This window comes from Equus quagga, chromosome 17, assembly GCF_021613505.1.
Source record: "Equus quagga isolate Etosha38 chromosome 17, UCLA_HA_Equagga_1.0, whole genome shotgun sequence".
NCBI classification, from domain to species: Eukaryota; Metazoa; Chordata; class Mammalia; order Perissodactyla; family Equidae; genus Equus; species Equus quagga.
This window is the reverse complement of record NC_060283.1, coordinates 5780573-5795092: the sequence shown is the minus strand read 5'-3', so window position 1 is coordinate 5795092 and position 14520 is coordinate 5780573. Positions and strand designations below refer to the sequence as shown.

Here is a 14520-nt window from a genome sequence, read left to right as displayed (position 1 = left end):
GACTACTCTCCCTCCTCATTAGCCTCTATCCCATGCCCTACAGAGCTCTCTTCCAGTTTCCATCGCGCCTGCTGCCTGCTCTCTCAGTCCCTAGTCCTGCCCTCCCCAACCCTACCTGTGGTTGAGCTGCTTCTGGGTGTTGACGATGCTGTCCTTGCCTGGGGGGTTGGCCTTCAGCAACTGCTCTGCAATGTCATTCACGGCAGTAATTCGCGCTGCGAGGGCGTTCATTTCGGGCTCCAGGGTCTCGAACCTGAGGGTGCAAGAAGCTGGGCATGAAGGGCAGGCGGCAGTGATGCACCGGCCCACCTCCCTTAGCCTCCCACAGACTCCTCTCCACTCAGCACGAGGGTCATTTTTAGGAGCCTCTGCACCTCCGACCCACAAGGTTCATAGTATCTGTGGGTCACGAGGGAGCGCCTAATTCCCCCAAAACAAGAAGAAAAACGAGGATCTCTGGAGTTACTCAAAAAGATGGTGAAAGTTAAAGGTCAGGAACAGCTGTAAAAATCAAACTAATCTCTGGCACAGGGCCCCACCTTCATCAGAACCTCCGTCTTCCCCCTGGGACTCACCCCTCAGCGGCCCAGCTGGGTCCCTTCCTACCAATATGTGTCGAAAAGTGAATGGATAACCAGAAATATTTAAGTGATAAAGATGAGAAGCACAACTTCTCCCAGGGACATTGACATTCTCATGGAGCAGAGTCTGCTCACGTTTTGTGTCAGGGCCATCAGTAAAGACTTAGGCCTTGCTGGCCATACGGTCTCTGTCTCAAGTACTCTGCTCCGCTGTCGTGGTGCAAAAGCAGGCAGGACGATGTGGAAATGAATGAGCGTGGGCTCCGTTCCAATAAAGCCTTGTTTACAAAAACAGGCAGCCGGCTGCATTGGCCTAAGGTTGTAGTTTGCCGACCCCTGTCATGGGATGCCTTGAAAACTACAAAAATCTTTAATTACATTTTGAAAACCACCAGGAAATTTGAGTATAGATTGAGTAGCAGACGATATGAAGGAATTGCTAATTTTTGGTTCTGTGATAATGGTATTGTGGTTCTATAAGAAAAATACCCTTTCTAAATGATTTTAATATTTATTATTCTGTAAATAAATCTACTTCGTGAGAGGCTAATCAGTGTCTCTGACTAAAAGGTTTATAACTTCAAAGCCTTAACTATTTTAGGTCTGCATGCACAATTAAAAAATAATTTACTCTCTTTAAGAATACTTCCTCATATTTCTTAAAGGACGCATCCTGGAGAATGTAGCAATGAAATGATGATATTGGGGATTTGCTTTTAAAAAGAAAAATTAATCAAATAGAGCAAAGTCTTGACAATTAGTGAATCCGAGTGACAAGTACGTAGGAGTTTGTTGGATAATGCTTTCTACTTCTTAGTTTAACATTTTTCATTAAAACAAAAACTGCTAAGACTCAAAGGGATTAGCAAGAGCAGGCAGTTTATGGTGGGACCCCCCACCCCCGCCACTGCACACTGGCACCAACTCACAAGGCCACTCCCGGGGGGGAGCCTGCATGGGGCCTACCTTTGCTGCACGACCTCCAGGTCCTCTAGGCGCTCAGGCAGGGCCAGCCCGTTGAGCCACTGCTCCTTCTCCTCCACCCACAGCCCGCAGGCCCCGGCCTCGCTGAGCATGGTGTAGAGTGCCAGGGCCGCCTCCAGGGCCCGCGCTCGCTCGCCCGCCCGGGCCTGCAGCTCCTCGTAGTGCCGCTCCAGGGTGGGCACCCTGCCCTGCACCTCGGGCGCATGGCTCAGGGCGGGAGGCAGCGCCGCGGCCTGGTCCCTCAGGGCATCCAGGGTTGGCCGGTGGCCTCGGATCTCCTCCTCCAGGGCCCGATGCTGCCGGGCCAGGGCCTGCGTGGAGAACTCGTCGTGCCCCAGCTCAGGGCTGGACACCAGGCGCAGCGCGTCCACCAGCCAGGCCTCCATGTCGTTTGCATCCGCCTGGAACTGGTAGAGGCTGGCGGCCTGGGCCAGCCGCTGGGCGCGCTCCTCCGCCAGGGCCTCTAGCCGCTCCCACTGGGCTTGGAGCTCGGCGGTGCGGGCGGCGGCCTGGCCTGCCCCGGGGTGGCCCTCGGCGACTAACTGCTGGCCCTGCTCCAGGGTGAGCTTCAAGGGCCCCAGCCGGCCGCTCATCTCACCTCGCAGGGCTGTGTGCTTGTTGAGCAGGCGGAGGACACCGGTCAGGTCGCGGCCAGTTTCGGCCGAGGTCAGCAGGTGCTGCTGCTCCCGCACCCAGGCCTCGGCCTCGCCCGCCTCCCAGAGGAACCGCCAGAGGCGCCGGGACTCCTCCAGACGGGCCCGCCGCGCTGCCGCCAACTCGCACAGCGCCTCGTAGCTCCGCTCCAGGGCAGCCACCCGCTCCGACACCAGCTGGGGGTCGCATGGTTTGTACTCTGAAAAGTCACACCAGAGGGTTAAGAGCTGTACCTCAGCCTTCCTGCTGCACCACATGCACCCCGGTTCCGAATCCCCCCACCCACTCTCTTAGGCCTCCCTCCCTAGCTCTGTCACCCACCATCCGCCCATCATCCTTCCTGTCCCCAGGTTTCCCCAGTCTTGCTGCTGCAGCTGTTAACATTCTCCTTCCTAGCCCCTCCTTTTCCAGTTCCTCCCCCGACTTTTCACCTTTTCCTGGGTCGCAGAAGCGCAGCGCGGAGGCACTGACAGCCCGCACTCTCTCAGCCTGCACAGCAATGTCTGCTTCCACCAGCTCGTGCAGCTGCAGCAGGTCCTCCACGCCAGCCAGATGCTTGCCCAGGTCCTGCGACTGCAGCCGGCCCTGCCAGGCACACGCGGCATACTGATGCACGTCTGAGAGCCGCCACCACACTCACATGCTAACTGCGCTCCATTTTCCTGCATCGATGGCACCGCCCAACCTCTTTGGTGCTGAGCTCACCTGCTTCTGTCTGTCACTCACCCGCATAGCGACCCCCAGTTCTGTCCTGCACCCCAGCCTCATAGTGTTCAACTCCCCTCCTGAAGAATGACTTTCTTGCTAAATCTTGCTCCTGGAATCTCCACTCTGACTCATTTTCTCAGCTCCAGAATTATCGCCCCCCTCCTATCGTCATGGCTCAGTTCCCATCACTCCAACAATCTTCAGCATCACTCCAGACCCATCCTTATCCCCACCTCTTGCCTAGATCCCCAGAACAGCCTCTAGCTGGTCTCCCGGCTCCCACTCTGGCTGCCCACAGTCTTTCCTCGCACAGTATCAAAGGGATCTTTTAAGGAACAGAAGGCAGAATCGCGTCTCTCCCCTTTGCAAAACCTTCTCGTCGCTTTCAACGCGGCGTGTTACTTGGAATAAAATCCAAACTCCTTGGCCAGGCCTGTAAGGCCCTGAGTGAGCTGGCTGCCCCCTCCCTGATCTCATTCCATGGCCCACTCCCTGTTCTTACGGTCCCGCTGGCCTCCCTTCTCAGGCCGACCACGCCACGCTTGAACAGGCCTGAGGCCTTTGCCTAGCTGCTCCTTCTGCCTGGCCCTTCTCTCCTCAGATTTCCCTGTGGTGGCTCCTAGTGCTATTCTGCTTTCAGCTTAAATGGCATTTTCTCAGAGAGGCCTTCCTGGAACCCTCCAGCACACACCCTCTTCCAGCTTCCTCCTAGGTTTTATGCCCACTTGCTATCTTGCTTATTGATCGGTCCACGGGTTTTATTAGCCATCTCCTCCTGCTAGAACGTGAGCTCCATGAGGACAGGGCCCTGTGTGTTCATCTGAGGACAGGGCTCTGCACCGTAAATACACCACAAAGATCGGCTGAGCAAACGAGCGAAGGCACCCCTCGTCAAACCCCCGCAATTCCTGATCATCTCAAGCCCACCATACACGTCCCACTGGTACCTTCATCTCTTCCATCCAGTCCATGAGGTAGAGCAGGTCCTGAAACACCTTCTGCAGCTCCAGGTTGAGGAGGAGCCGCTCCCGCCGGGCGGCCACCATCTGCCGCAAGAAGTCCCAGAGCCGCGCCACGTTGTGCTGCCGCGCAGCAATGCGCTTGATGTCGTGGTAGCGCTCGGCAGCCAGCTCGGCGGCCACGGCGTCCACCGCCTGCACCCGGCCGCTGTAGGCCACGATGTCTGTCTCGATGGCTTCGTGCTTCCGCACCGCCGCCTCCACCGCAGCCAGCTCCAGCCCGAAGTTGTCCTGGGGCGGGGGGCAGGGAGGGGAGATTTGGGAGCTCGGGGACACCACCTCTGCTCTCCCCTTCTGCCCTCCAGGCCGCTTCTGCTGCAAGATGCCAACTCTACGAGGTGGCTCTGAGTCTCCTCTCTACCCCATCCCATCCTGTCTCACTAACTCTTTCTTTGCTCAAGCCTCTGGCCTCTGGTTCTTCCTGAGTTCCTTGGTCTTCTTATCTGGGTGATGGATTTCTTGTTTCATTAGCGCCCACATCGCACAGCTCCTATCCACCGCTCTCTCTCTCCCATTTCTCCTGACCAGCCTGGACAGGCCAAGGGACCCCGTGTCCTACCTGGGACACGAGGCGCTGGTTCTCGCTAAGCCAGGTCTCCCGCATGGCAGCCTTGCGGTCAAAGCGGGCGGCTAGCTGCTCCAGCTTCTCTTGGCGGATCAGCTCGGTGCGCAGGGCCAGCTCCCGCTCATGCTCGGCCTTCTCGAGCCGCTCCCAGGCCTGCGAGGTGGGGACAGGATGGGCGCTAAAGGGCCAGGGCTCAGGAAGGGAGGGTAGGGAGGGGTCCTGGGAGCTGGGGGCACATGGCGAGTCCCAGGAAGCTCGGCCTAGTGGGTCTGTTCGAGAAATGGGCGGTGTGAGAGCTACGGAGCCATGTGACCCCTACGTCTGCTTATGGAAAAGGACGAGGGGAAAAGGGAGCAATGGAAACCACTGGATTTGTCTGTGGTGGTGGGACTGCGGGTGAACCCCATTACTTTTCTTAATCTTATAATGTTGTCTGTGAAGACAATAAAAGTAGGGAGAGAGAGTTGGGGACATGAATAAGATATGGGACTTAGGGTACAATTTTATTATGTGGCTCGCATGGAGAGACAGATGGAGGAGGAAGGGGGATGTGCAGGCAGCATGAGAGGATGCATGAGTCACGTCTGCACCAGGGAGGGGTGCGGGCAGCCGGACGAGTGTTCAAGTTGGGGCAGTGGGGGCTGGTGCTGAGGGTGGGACGTCTGTGGGACGGGAAGGGAGGCCTCGGACCTTGTTGATGTCGGAGATGAGCCGGCCCTCACGGGGCGTGTAGACCTTCTGGTTGTTGGCCCGTAGCTTGCTCTGGATGGTGAAGAGCAGCACTTCCAAGTTCCCTTTCTCTGTGAACCTGAGGCAGGAGGCCGCGGGCGGAGGAGGGAAGTCAGAGTCAGAGGCCACTAGGGGCTCAGGGACTCTTTAGGTTTCAAAATGAAGGGTTCTGTGTTGCTCTCCTTCTCATAAAAGCAATACATGCTCTTTGGGTGAAAGCCGGAAAATACTGGCAAACCAAAATAACAGAATTTTAAAGCAACTAAAACCACATAGAAATGACCACTGTCACCCTTTGGCAGGTGCATATGTCCTTCATTTTCGTTTTACCCAAATGAGATTGCCTCATAACCACAGCTTCCGTTGTAGAGGACTCACTCACTGTGAGCCGGGCCCGTCCTCAGGGCTTTACATGTATGAACTCGCTATCTATGGTCTCTTAATACCCCCACTTTCCAGATGAGAACACTGAGGCACACAGAGGCCAAATAAATTGCCCAAGGCTCACAGCTGCGAGGTGGCGGAGCCAGGATTTGAACTCAGGCACCCTGAGCCTCGTCGCTGAGCCCTTTACTCTCTGCTGCCCACAATCACTGTTTTGCAAACTGCTTCTTCACTGATTTTTCAAGAATATCTTTTCAGGTCAATAAATGTATTTCTTCGACATTATTTGCAGTGGCTGTCCCATGACTTATTTTTCTTTTGCAAAGGTCTGGCTTGTGAACATCTTTGAAGCTACCTCTCCATTCAAAGCCCAGAAGAGGACTTTCTGGGTCAAAGGGCACACCTCACATCATTCCTGGAATGTACAGGGACAGAGGTTTTCTGGATTAATATTAGTTTTGGAGCTGGAACATATTAACTCCCAAAGAGCTCAAAAACAGAAAAACACAGAAGTTTTAGCATATAGAATTGCTTAACAGCAACTCCACACTTGAAAACAGTTAATTGCTGTAATAGACAAATGCTAAGAACCTTTGCAACGTGCACATCACCAGCCACACTCCTGTGTGGACAGTTATGACCCGCCTGTCGGGCCCACTCCCTCCTGTCCCTAAGCTGGGATGGGGCTGCTGCGACACCCCAACCAGGAATCTTGTCTGAGTAGGCTGCACTGACTCCACACACTACAGCAATCATTTCCACAGCATGATTTTTTCTTAAAATGGATACTCATTTTTAAAATGTATTTTGGAACTGCTTCTGGCACTTTGAGCTGGGGGAAACGAGCCTCCACCGCATTTAGGCACTGCCAAATTTCCCTCCCAAAAGGCCGCCCTAATTTAGGCTTCCTCTTGGGTGAGCACAGGCATGCTGTGGCCTGGGGCACCTACTTGGGCGGCTTCTCCACGGTGCGGTAGGAGTTGAATGACTGCAGCTGGTTCTGGACCCCGCTCAGGGAGTTGGCCAGCTGCCGGTCATTGAGGGTCACAATCGTTTGCTCGATCCACTGCAGCAGCTCTGAGGCCAGGGACTCGTATTTCTCCACAAGGCGCTCAGCCTCCATGGCGTGGTCCAGCACCTGCAGACAGCGACATGGGCGTCCTGGCCACGCGGTCCCTGGCCCAGTCCTGAAGCTCCATTCTGCCTCTGTTTTAGGGGCGTAAGACCCCTCTGGCCTTATGCCTCCCAGCCCATGGTGGGGAGTACCTTGCCAATTCTTTTGCCTTCCACAGCCAGGGCCTTCATCTTGGAGAAGTAGTGGTAGTAAGTAGCCACATAGGTAATGATGGATTTCTCATCTGGCTGGTCCACATTCACATCTGAGAAAAAGGACCACTCAGGTCAGGCAGAGACTGGAAACCTGCCTCCCAGAAGTTCACCGGCAACTTGAATCGCTAACCCCAATCCTAGGGCCATGGCAGCGCCCCAAGGCTGACATCTTTCCAGCTCCCTTCAGAGCAAAATGACAAACTATTTGGACAAAAAGGGCACGAAAAAACTAACATTTATATCTTTAACTCCTAGAAACAAGCAGAGTACAAAATCCAGGAACACGAGAAGGCTTTTTTTTACCCAGTGTCCCCAGCGGAGAATAAAATTAGCTGTTTGGGGGAAGAAAGGCAAGAAAAGAAACAGCACTCCCATTTGGGGACAGATCGTGGACTTATGGGCTGGAAATACGTCTAAGAAGTCAGCCGAGGGAGGGACAGCAAGACGGAAGGTACAAAGGGAGCCTCCTGAACCGGGGATGTTCGAGAAATGGACCCTGTGAGCCCTGGCAGCGGGAACAGAGGTCAGTTCTCAGGGCTATCTCGGGGCACGGTCATGACTATTTCTGACCTCAGTCCCAGACCTCAGCTGTGGGCCCAAGGATATGAGGGTCCTTCAAGCGAATCAGCTTCCACCACAAGGACTGAGGCTGACTATGACTTGAAATCCCTGGGGTTTTCTTTTTTTTTGAGGAAGATTAGTCCTGAGCTAACATCTGCTGCCAATCTTCCTCTTTTTGCTGAGGAAAGATCCGTGCCCATCTTCCTCTACTTTATATGTGAGACGGCTACCACAGCATGGCTTGCCAAGCGGTGCCATGTCCGCACCTGGGATCTGAACTGGCGAACCCCAGGCTACTGAGAAGTGGAAAGTGCGAACTTAACTGCTGCACCACCGGGCTGGCCCCCCCGGGGTTCTCTTAATTAGGCCAAATGGTATCGTAGCTAAAGAAGCCCTCTTGACCACCTCTGAAAACCCACAGGCAGCCAGGAACCACTGAAATCATCTCAGAAAGTTAAAGGACACTTAGCTGTACTTAAATGTTCCTTATCAAAGCTGTGCTTCTCAAATACTCTTCAAGGACCCTTGTACTTGGCCTACTTCCATCACTAGCTGGCTGTTGGCCATTCTGGACTAAGAGGGCACAGGAGACGGGGCTACGGGTGGGATGGAAAACAGGAAGAAAATAACCAAGACCCAGATCTGCCCAGTGAGCTTAGTAAAGAGTGTTTCTCACAGAGCAGTCACTTGGCCCTCTCTCCTCCCCTCTTCTGGCTGTTCTCCCAGGGAGGTGGCTGAGGAAATAGGCTCTGGAGCCAGGCTGCCTGAATTTGAATCTCGGCTCCACCAGCTGTACGACCTTGGGAAAGTCACTTAACCTTTACTCGCCCCCAACCCCCTTTAATTGTGAGGATTAAAGAAATCAAAGCCTGCCAAGTGTAGTGCCAGGCACAAAATAAGAACCCAGAGGCCAGTACCAGTCTCATCAGCATTAAGATCAGAACCACAGGAGCCCACGGGCAGGGTCAGCTGACCAAAAGGCCAGTGCACAGGGAGACCTCAAGGTCACGTAGTTTAACTTAGAACCTTAGAATTTTAGAATCAGAAAGACCCTTAGAGACCACATAGACTCACCTTCTCATTTTTGAGATAAGGAAACTGAGCCACAGAGAGGCCAAGCAACTGGCTCTAAGTCACAGAGCTGCCCTGTGGTAGGGCTGGGATAGAACGACATCCCAGGACTCTTTCTGCCACAGGGCTGCCTTTCTTCCTACAGCTTTTTTTTTAATTGCGATATTATTTTCATCCCATAAAATTCACCTTTTGAAGTATACTATTCCGTGGTTTTTAGCATAGTCACAAGGTTGTGCAGCCATCACCACTATCTCATTCCAGAACATTTTCATCACCCCCAAATGAAACCTGCACCCGTTGGCAGTTACTCCCCGTTCTCCCCGCCCTCGCCCCTGGCACCCACTCATCTACCTTCTGTCTCTATCCCACTGCCTCTTTTTCACATAGCTCTGCCCCACCTTCAGGATCCAGCAGCTTCGTAAGTCCCAGCTCCTTCTCAGCCAGATTGAAAGCGTTCTGCAGATTGTAGTGAGCATTACACTTCCTCAGTGACTCAAAATCCAGAAGGTCTGGCCTGGGTGGGGAGGGAAGTTAGAAGGTATCAAAAGCATGTGAGATCCCAAAGAGGAAAAGTAAAGCCACCCCTATCTTTATCCCTAAGTCACCAACTCTATTTTGTCGAGAACTAGGCCACTCAAGCCCACACCCACTGCTCCTGTCCCCTCGCTTCCTACTGCAAGCCCTGTGTGCAGGACGGCGCCCCCACATCCTGGCTCTTCTCCGAACGTTCATCCTTCATAAGTGCTGTGTAGCTTGTCTCACTGCTTTGTCTACACGTGTGCTTGCCCCTGGCTCCTTAACCCCTCCAGCAGTCCCGCCAGGCTCGCTAACCCCATCTTCTCGTCTCCTCACCGGTGTTTATGTACAATGGCGTTGAAGGCCAGCCCATCTCTCCAGCTGGTGGTGAAGTTGTGCACGTTGACGTTGGGATACCTATAGACAGGGACCAGGAAAAACAGGGAGTTGGGTCAAGTCCCAGTCCGCGACTCAAGGACGGATCCCCAGCTTGTGGAGCCCGTCCTTCCTTTACCGCATGGCCTCGGTGCATCCACCCTCCAAGGCCACGCTCCCTGGGCAGCCTCACCCTGCAGTCTTCATCTGGCACCACAGCAGCAGGGCATCCTTGGCTGACTTCTTCTCCTTGTTGTCTTCGGTTTCCACACTGATGTCTTGGATCTAAGAAGGAAGGAAGGAAGGCCCTCACTCCCTGGACTGGGGCTCTGACAGTTCTGAGATACACGGCAGGAAACCGCTCTTTAGACTCCTGTAATCGGGGTGCAGGGGCAGAGCCTGGGGACCTTTCATACAGGGCCAGTCACCACAAAACATCAGGTCAAAGGGATCTGAGGCAGTAGAATGGGGTAGGAAGCCAGAAGAGTGGGAGCGCTTTGAAGCAAAGGATGCTGATTCCTCCAGGTGGGGAAGTGCAGGAGGATGAGGGAACATTCCCCAAGAGCTAGGTTTCAGACATGAAGCTGATGGAGCTCTGCTCAGGGCTGTAAGGAGCAGAGGAGGTTACACGCGGGGAGGAAGCGGGGCAATCAGGAGAGCTGTGATGGAATGAGGACAGTGGACTGGCTATGCTCTGTGCATAAGAAGTAGGGTGGCTGTTCTTTTGAGGAAGGTAGGAGAATTTGAAGAAGAGTGGGCCGACCAGACTGTGAATGCAGTTCTCAAACTCCCAGTGGTGAAGGACCAGTTTGTGAAATTTCCATTCCCCGTGGACCAACATGTGGTCCCACAGCACAGGACCAGCACACAGATCAGGCCACAGGGAGTTTGCCAGAGAAGTTTGACAACATCCACACTGGTCTCCACCCCGCTTAATTGATCCGCAGCAACCACAAATTGCTACACAAGGTTCTAGACCCTCCATTCTGGTATCGATCTTGCCGTGGACCAGCAGTGGCTGTTTGAGGCGCAGCACCGGTGTGCAGCGCACACTCCGAGTAACGCTTTGCCGGGGTACCTGGAACCGAAGGATGATGGTCCAGACCAGCCCAAGGGTCAGCCGGTGGTTTCCGTCCACGATGTCATGGGAGCCCATATTTTCCAAGTGCACTTTCTGCTCCTTCAGGAACTGCAGGGCCTTGTCCACGTTCTCCAGGCAGTGGATCCGCATGCGGCCTTTGGTGGGCTTTGGCTGTGGGGGGACAGGGGACACAAAGGCGTGGGACCGTGGGCTTCCTCCTTCCCTCCTAGCCTTCCCGGGGCCCTGCTTCGCACACCTTCCCCATGAGCTCCCTCGGGAACACAGGGACAGCCCCAGGGCTGTGCCAGAGTTCATGGAGCCAAAGCTGCGGTTATAGATGAGGCTTGGAGCAGATTAAGATTCCCAAGGGAATTAATGGCACTCAGAGTGGGTGGGAAAAGAAATGTTTTCAATGGGGCCACTGTTCCTGTCTCCATGAGGCAGTGCTCCTATTTAATCCACATGGCAAAACTTCTCAAAATGAAACCATCCTCTGAGCAGAGGGCAGCCACTGCTTTCCGCTCTGTGGTGTCACTCTTCTCTCTAAGGGCGACTCCTATGGCTTGTCCCCTTCACCGCTGTTTCTCAGGCTCCCTCCTCCCTCAGGACCACAGCTCACCAGTGTCTCTCCTGAGAGCACCTCGAGGAGCCTCAGGAGGTTCCGTCCATCCCGGAGGTCGCTGTACAGGTCCCCCACCCGGCACGTCACCCGGGCCAGGTGCGAGTTCACCCACTTGGTGAAAGTCTTCTTCTGCACAGCTTCTCGCTCATCTGTGGCAGCAACATGGGGTCATTTCTGTCCTTCATGAGCAGTGCCCCTGCTTCTAACCACCACTTGGTGGGGTTGGGGGGATGAGGGGGTGCCTGAGAGGCCGGAAGTCAGGTCCGGGGAGGAGGAGGGGAAGGAAAACGGCCAAGAGGAAACCCCATAACTTAAAAAGCTGGGAAATAAAGAAATTGGAATGAGCTCATAAGCAAGGTAAAAAACAAAAATGAGAGCTAGAAAACAGGTTTGAGAAGAAGGATGAAAGAAATTAGAAGCACGGGACATGCAGGGAAGGGCTGCGATCTGGGATCAGGGCCCTGTCACGTAACAGGGGTGAAACGCTATTACTTCACCCGTCAGGGCCTCACTTTCCTCATCTGCCAAACGGGCACATTACTTTATACTTCAGCAGGTCACTGTGGTGATTAAATGAGACAACGTGTGTAAGACGCCTGGCAGGAAGTGGCTCCTTGATGAGTTATGATTGTCCAGGCGTGAACTAACCCAAAGCAAAGAGCCAGAGGTGCTCAGGTCAAGCAGGAGGCATGGCTGTTCTCTTTGAGTGGTGGACAAAGGGGAGGGTGTGGACTGAAATTACAGCAGCGGCTCTTCCAAGGGGTCATTAGGAGGATGTGACGTGACAGAGGCCGCAGGCCTCCTCGGGCAGCTGGCTCTCCTGGGATCATTTAAAGAAAAGATGGGTTCCTCTACTTGTGGGGTGGGTTCATTCAATGGGCTGCAAGGGGATCCATTCCCAGGACACCAACATTCCAACGCTAAGAAAAGAAACGAGACCTTGAAAGTTGGGAACAGGGAAAACAATAAGCCCAAGAAACACGGTGGGGTGGGGAAGGCCAGGCAGAATTAGGCACCAATCTCAAAAAAAAGTGGGGAAATGCCCTGCTGCCTGGTTCGCAGGGGGAGCTACCGCTGAGGGGATGCTGGCAGGTCCCACAAAAAATTAAAATTAAAAATGTTATAAATGAGACAGGGAGGGAGGAGGCTCAGGCCATTGGAAGCTGTTCCCCCGCAGAGCAGCCCAGGGCGAGGACCCCACCCAAGTGGCCAGGGCCTGAAGAGTCACTTTTTGTTTCCTTCTCAGCACCAGCATCTCCAAAACCGAAAAGACTCATCCCTTAATCTCACATTCCTGGGCACCTCACCCATAAAACCTGGCGACACACCCATGTCTATTCCTGTCTCTGCTGCCTCCAACCCCTATACCTGGGCCAAGCTCAGGGTCCTAACAACTGCACAGGACATCCCGCGAACCAAGGGTGCCTTTGGGCCTCCCTTCAGGGTCTACAGCCCGAGCTGGGATTGCCCAGATCATAGCGATTACTGGATCCAGGAGGCCTGCCCCAATGCCAGGCACACTAGGGTGAGGCCATTTTGGCACACAGGTAGAATAAAAGGGGAGGGGTGGACATAGGGGCAGCTGGGGGGGAACTGCACAAAGCCAAGCACCAGAGACAAAGTGTAGCTTCACACAGCATCCACAACTTCCACAGACACACACACACACACACACACACACAACACAGTGACTCTCAGAAATACACTGCAATATTGGTGCCGGATGAACACACGCCTGCTCAGAGATACACCTGAGCCTGTTGCACCAACTCCCCTTGACACACTCCGTTTCCACACACACTGTCTCCTCACACACAGTTAGACACCCACTCAGAAACCCAGGGCAACACAAACAAGCCCCGGGTGCCTCAGCCTCCTGGCTCACTCCCCTCTCTCCTGCTCCAACTATGCAAGCAGGAGCTCCATCTCTGAACGCACCGACAGCGAGCTGCCTCAGTGAGACTGCGCAAAAGGCCTCATTAGCTGACACACATGCTGCTTTGCACAGCCTCGCCCGCTGCCTCCATGCTCATCGCATTCGCTGCAACACACACGCTCTGCCGCTCCCAGCGGGGCCTGTGGTCACACCCACTCACGCTCTCTCACGGTCCCTTCCAGTGGGTCCAAGCTTTTCCCAATTCTGTCAGCATCCATATATTTTCTGGCCACTTGTAATTATTCCCCTTGCCCATTGTCTCCCAACACAAACGTCTGAGTCATAGAAAATGCTCCACTCCGTGTGTCCTTGGCTCTGGCTCCTCTCCCACGCCCCCAGGCCCCCTCCCTGGGCACAGCGCTTCCCTCTGCCCGCTGAGCTCACCTTGAAGCTGTTTGAAGCGTCCTTCCAGCACGCTGGCATACTGAGCGGGGTCGATGAAGGCAGCTGGCGAGAGCAGGAGGCCCCCAGGGTTCTGAGACCCTTCCACAGCCTCATAGTAAAACTCACCAGCCCCGTTCAGGCCGTGCCCATGCACCCTGCTCACTCCGTTCACACTCATGATGTCTGCTGCCTCTCAACGGCCCAGGTCCCAGAGTCCATGCTCTGCCCGCGCTGGGGTGGGGCAGCAAGGTTCTCCTCCCCCTGGAGCCTGGGATCCCAAGAGGCTGGGGTCCTGGGCGGGGGGTGGTTCAAGGCTGGTGGAAGTTTCAAGGAGTGGGAGAAAGGAGTTACAGGATGTCTGAGCTCCCAAGCTCCGGGACAAGTCAGCAGGGCACACCTGGCTGTGGTGAGAGGAGACAGAGGCAGCTCCAGACAAACAGGTCGGACAGTGGCGGGGGAGGGGTGGGGGGCGGAGCTCAGCCTGCTGGGGCAGGGCCAGGCCCTGTGGGGCGGAGGAGGGAACTGCAAGTGCCTTAGAGACCTGCCCATCAGGCCCCAAATTGCCTAAGAGTTCAGAAGACCAGAGAGAGGGCTCCCCAAAGCCAGTTCTACTTCCCGAAGGTTTGCAAGTATGACAAGGATGGACCCTCTCTGGGTGACTCTGGGAGGTCCCGCTTCAGGACATGGGTTTTAATCTCCAGCTTGGAGAGCAGAGAAAGAAAAATCCTTGGAGAGGAAAAGCCAGCTCAGCACATGCCAAGCATCGTGCTAGGTGTTTGCTTACGGTCCCTCACCTGTGAAATAGGTGGTGCCATCCTCCCCACCTGCTTGTCATCATCACCTCCAGTCTGGCCCCTTCCCTGCCACTGGGCCCCCCAGGCCCTCCTCAGCCAGGCCATCCCAGGCCCCCAGTATACCCACTGCTGGGCACATCTGCCAGATTCCCTCCTACCTCTCTCTGGGCTTCAGCTCTCGTCACTTACAGCCTACTCTTGCCATCCACCATCTTTATTCATTC

At 54.7% G+C, this 14520-nt stretch overlaps 1 protein-coding gene across 1 annotated transcript in view; it reads right to left on the bottom strand.

The window, feature by feature from the left end:
- Window positions 1-13934, bottom strand: part of SPTBN2 (spectrin beta, non-erythrocytic 2) — a 28361-nt gene extending 14427 nt beyond the window's left edge. The window contains exons 1-14 of the mRNA XM_046643414.1: window positions 13503-13934; window positions 11180-11331; window positions 10558-10731; window positions 9673-9764; window positions 9441-9521; window positions 8987-9102; window positions 6891-7003; window positions 6575-6762; window positions 5202-5319; window positions 4506-4664; window positions 3875-4177; window positions 2651-2804; window positions 1548-2418; window positions 116-253 (exon numbers count right to left, since the gene is read on the bottom strand). Coding sequence (XP_046499370.1) covers window positions 116-253; window positions 1548-2418; window positions 2651-2804; window positions 3875-4177; window positions 4506-4664; window positions 5202-5319; window positions 6575-6762; window positions 6891-7003; window positions 8987-9102; window positions 9441-9521; window positions 9673-9764; window positions 10558-10731; window positions 11180-11331; window positions 13503-13680 — 2837 coding nt within the window. The 5' untranslated portion in view covers window positions 13681-13934. The remainder of the gene's footprint in view (window positions 1-115; window positions 254-1547; window positions 2419-2650; window positions 2805-3874; window positions 4178-4505; window positions 4665-5201; window positions 5320-6574; window positions 6763-6890; window positions 7004-8986; window positions 9103-9440; window positions 9522-9672; window positions 9765-10557; window positions 10732-11179; window positions 11332-13502) is intronic.
- Window positions 13935-14520: the final 586 nt, after the last annotated feature.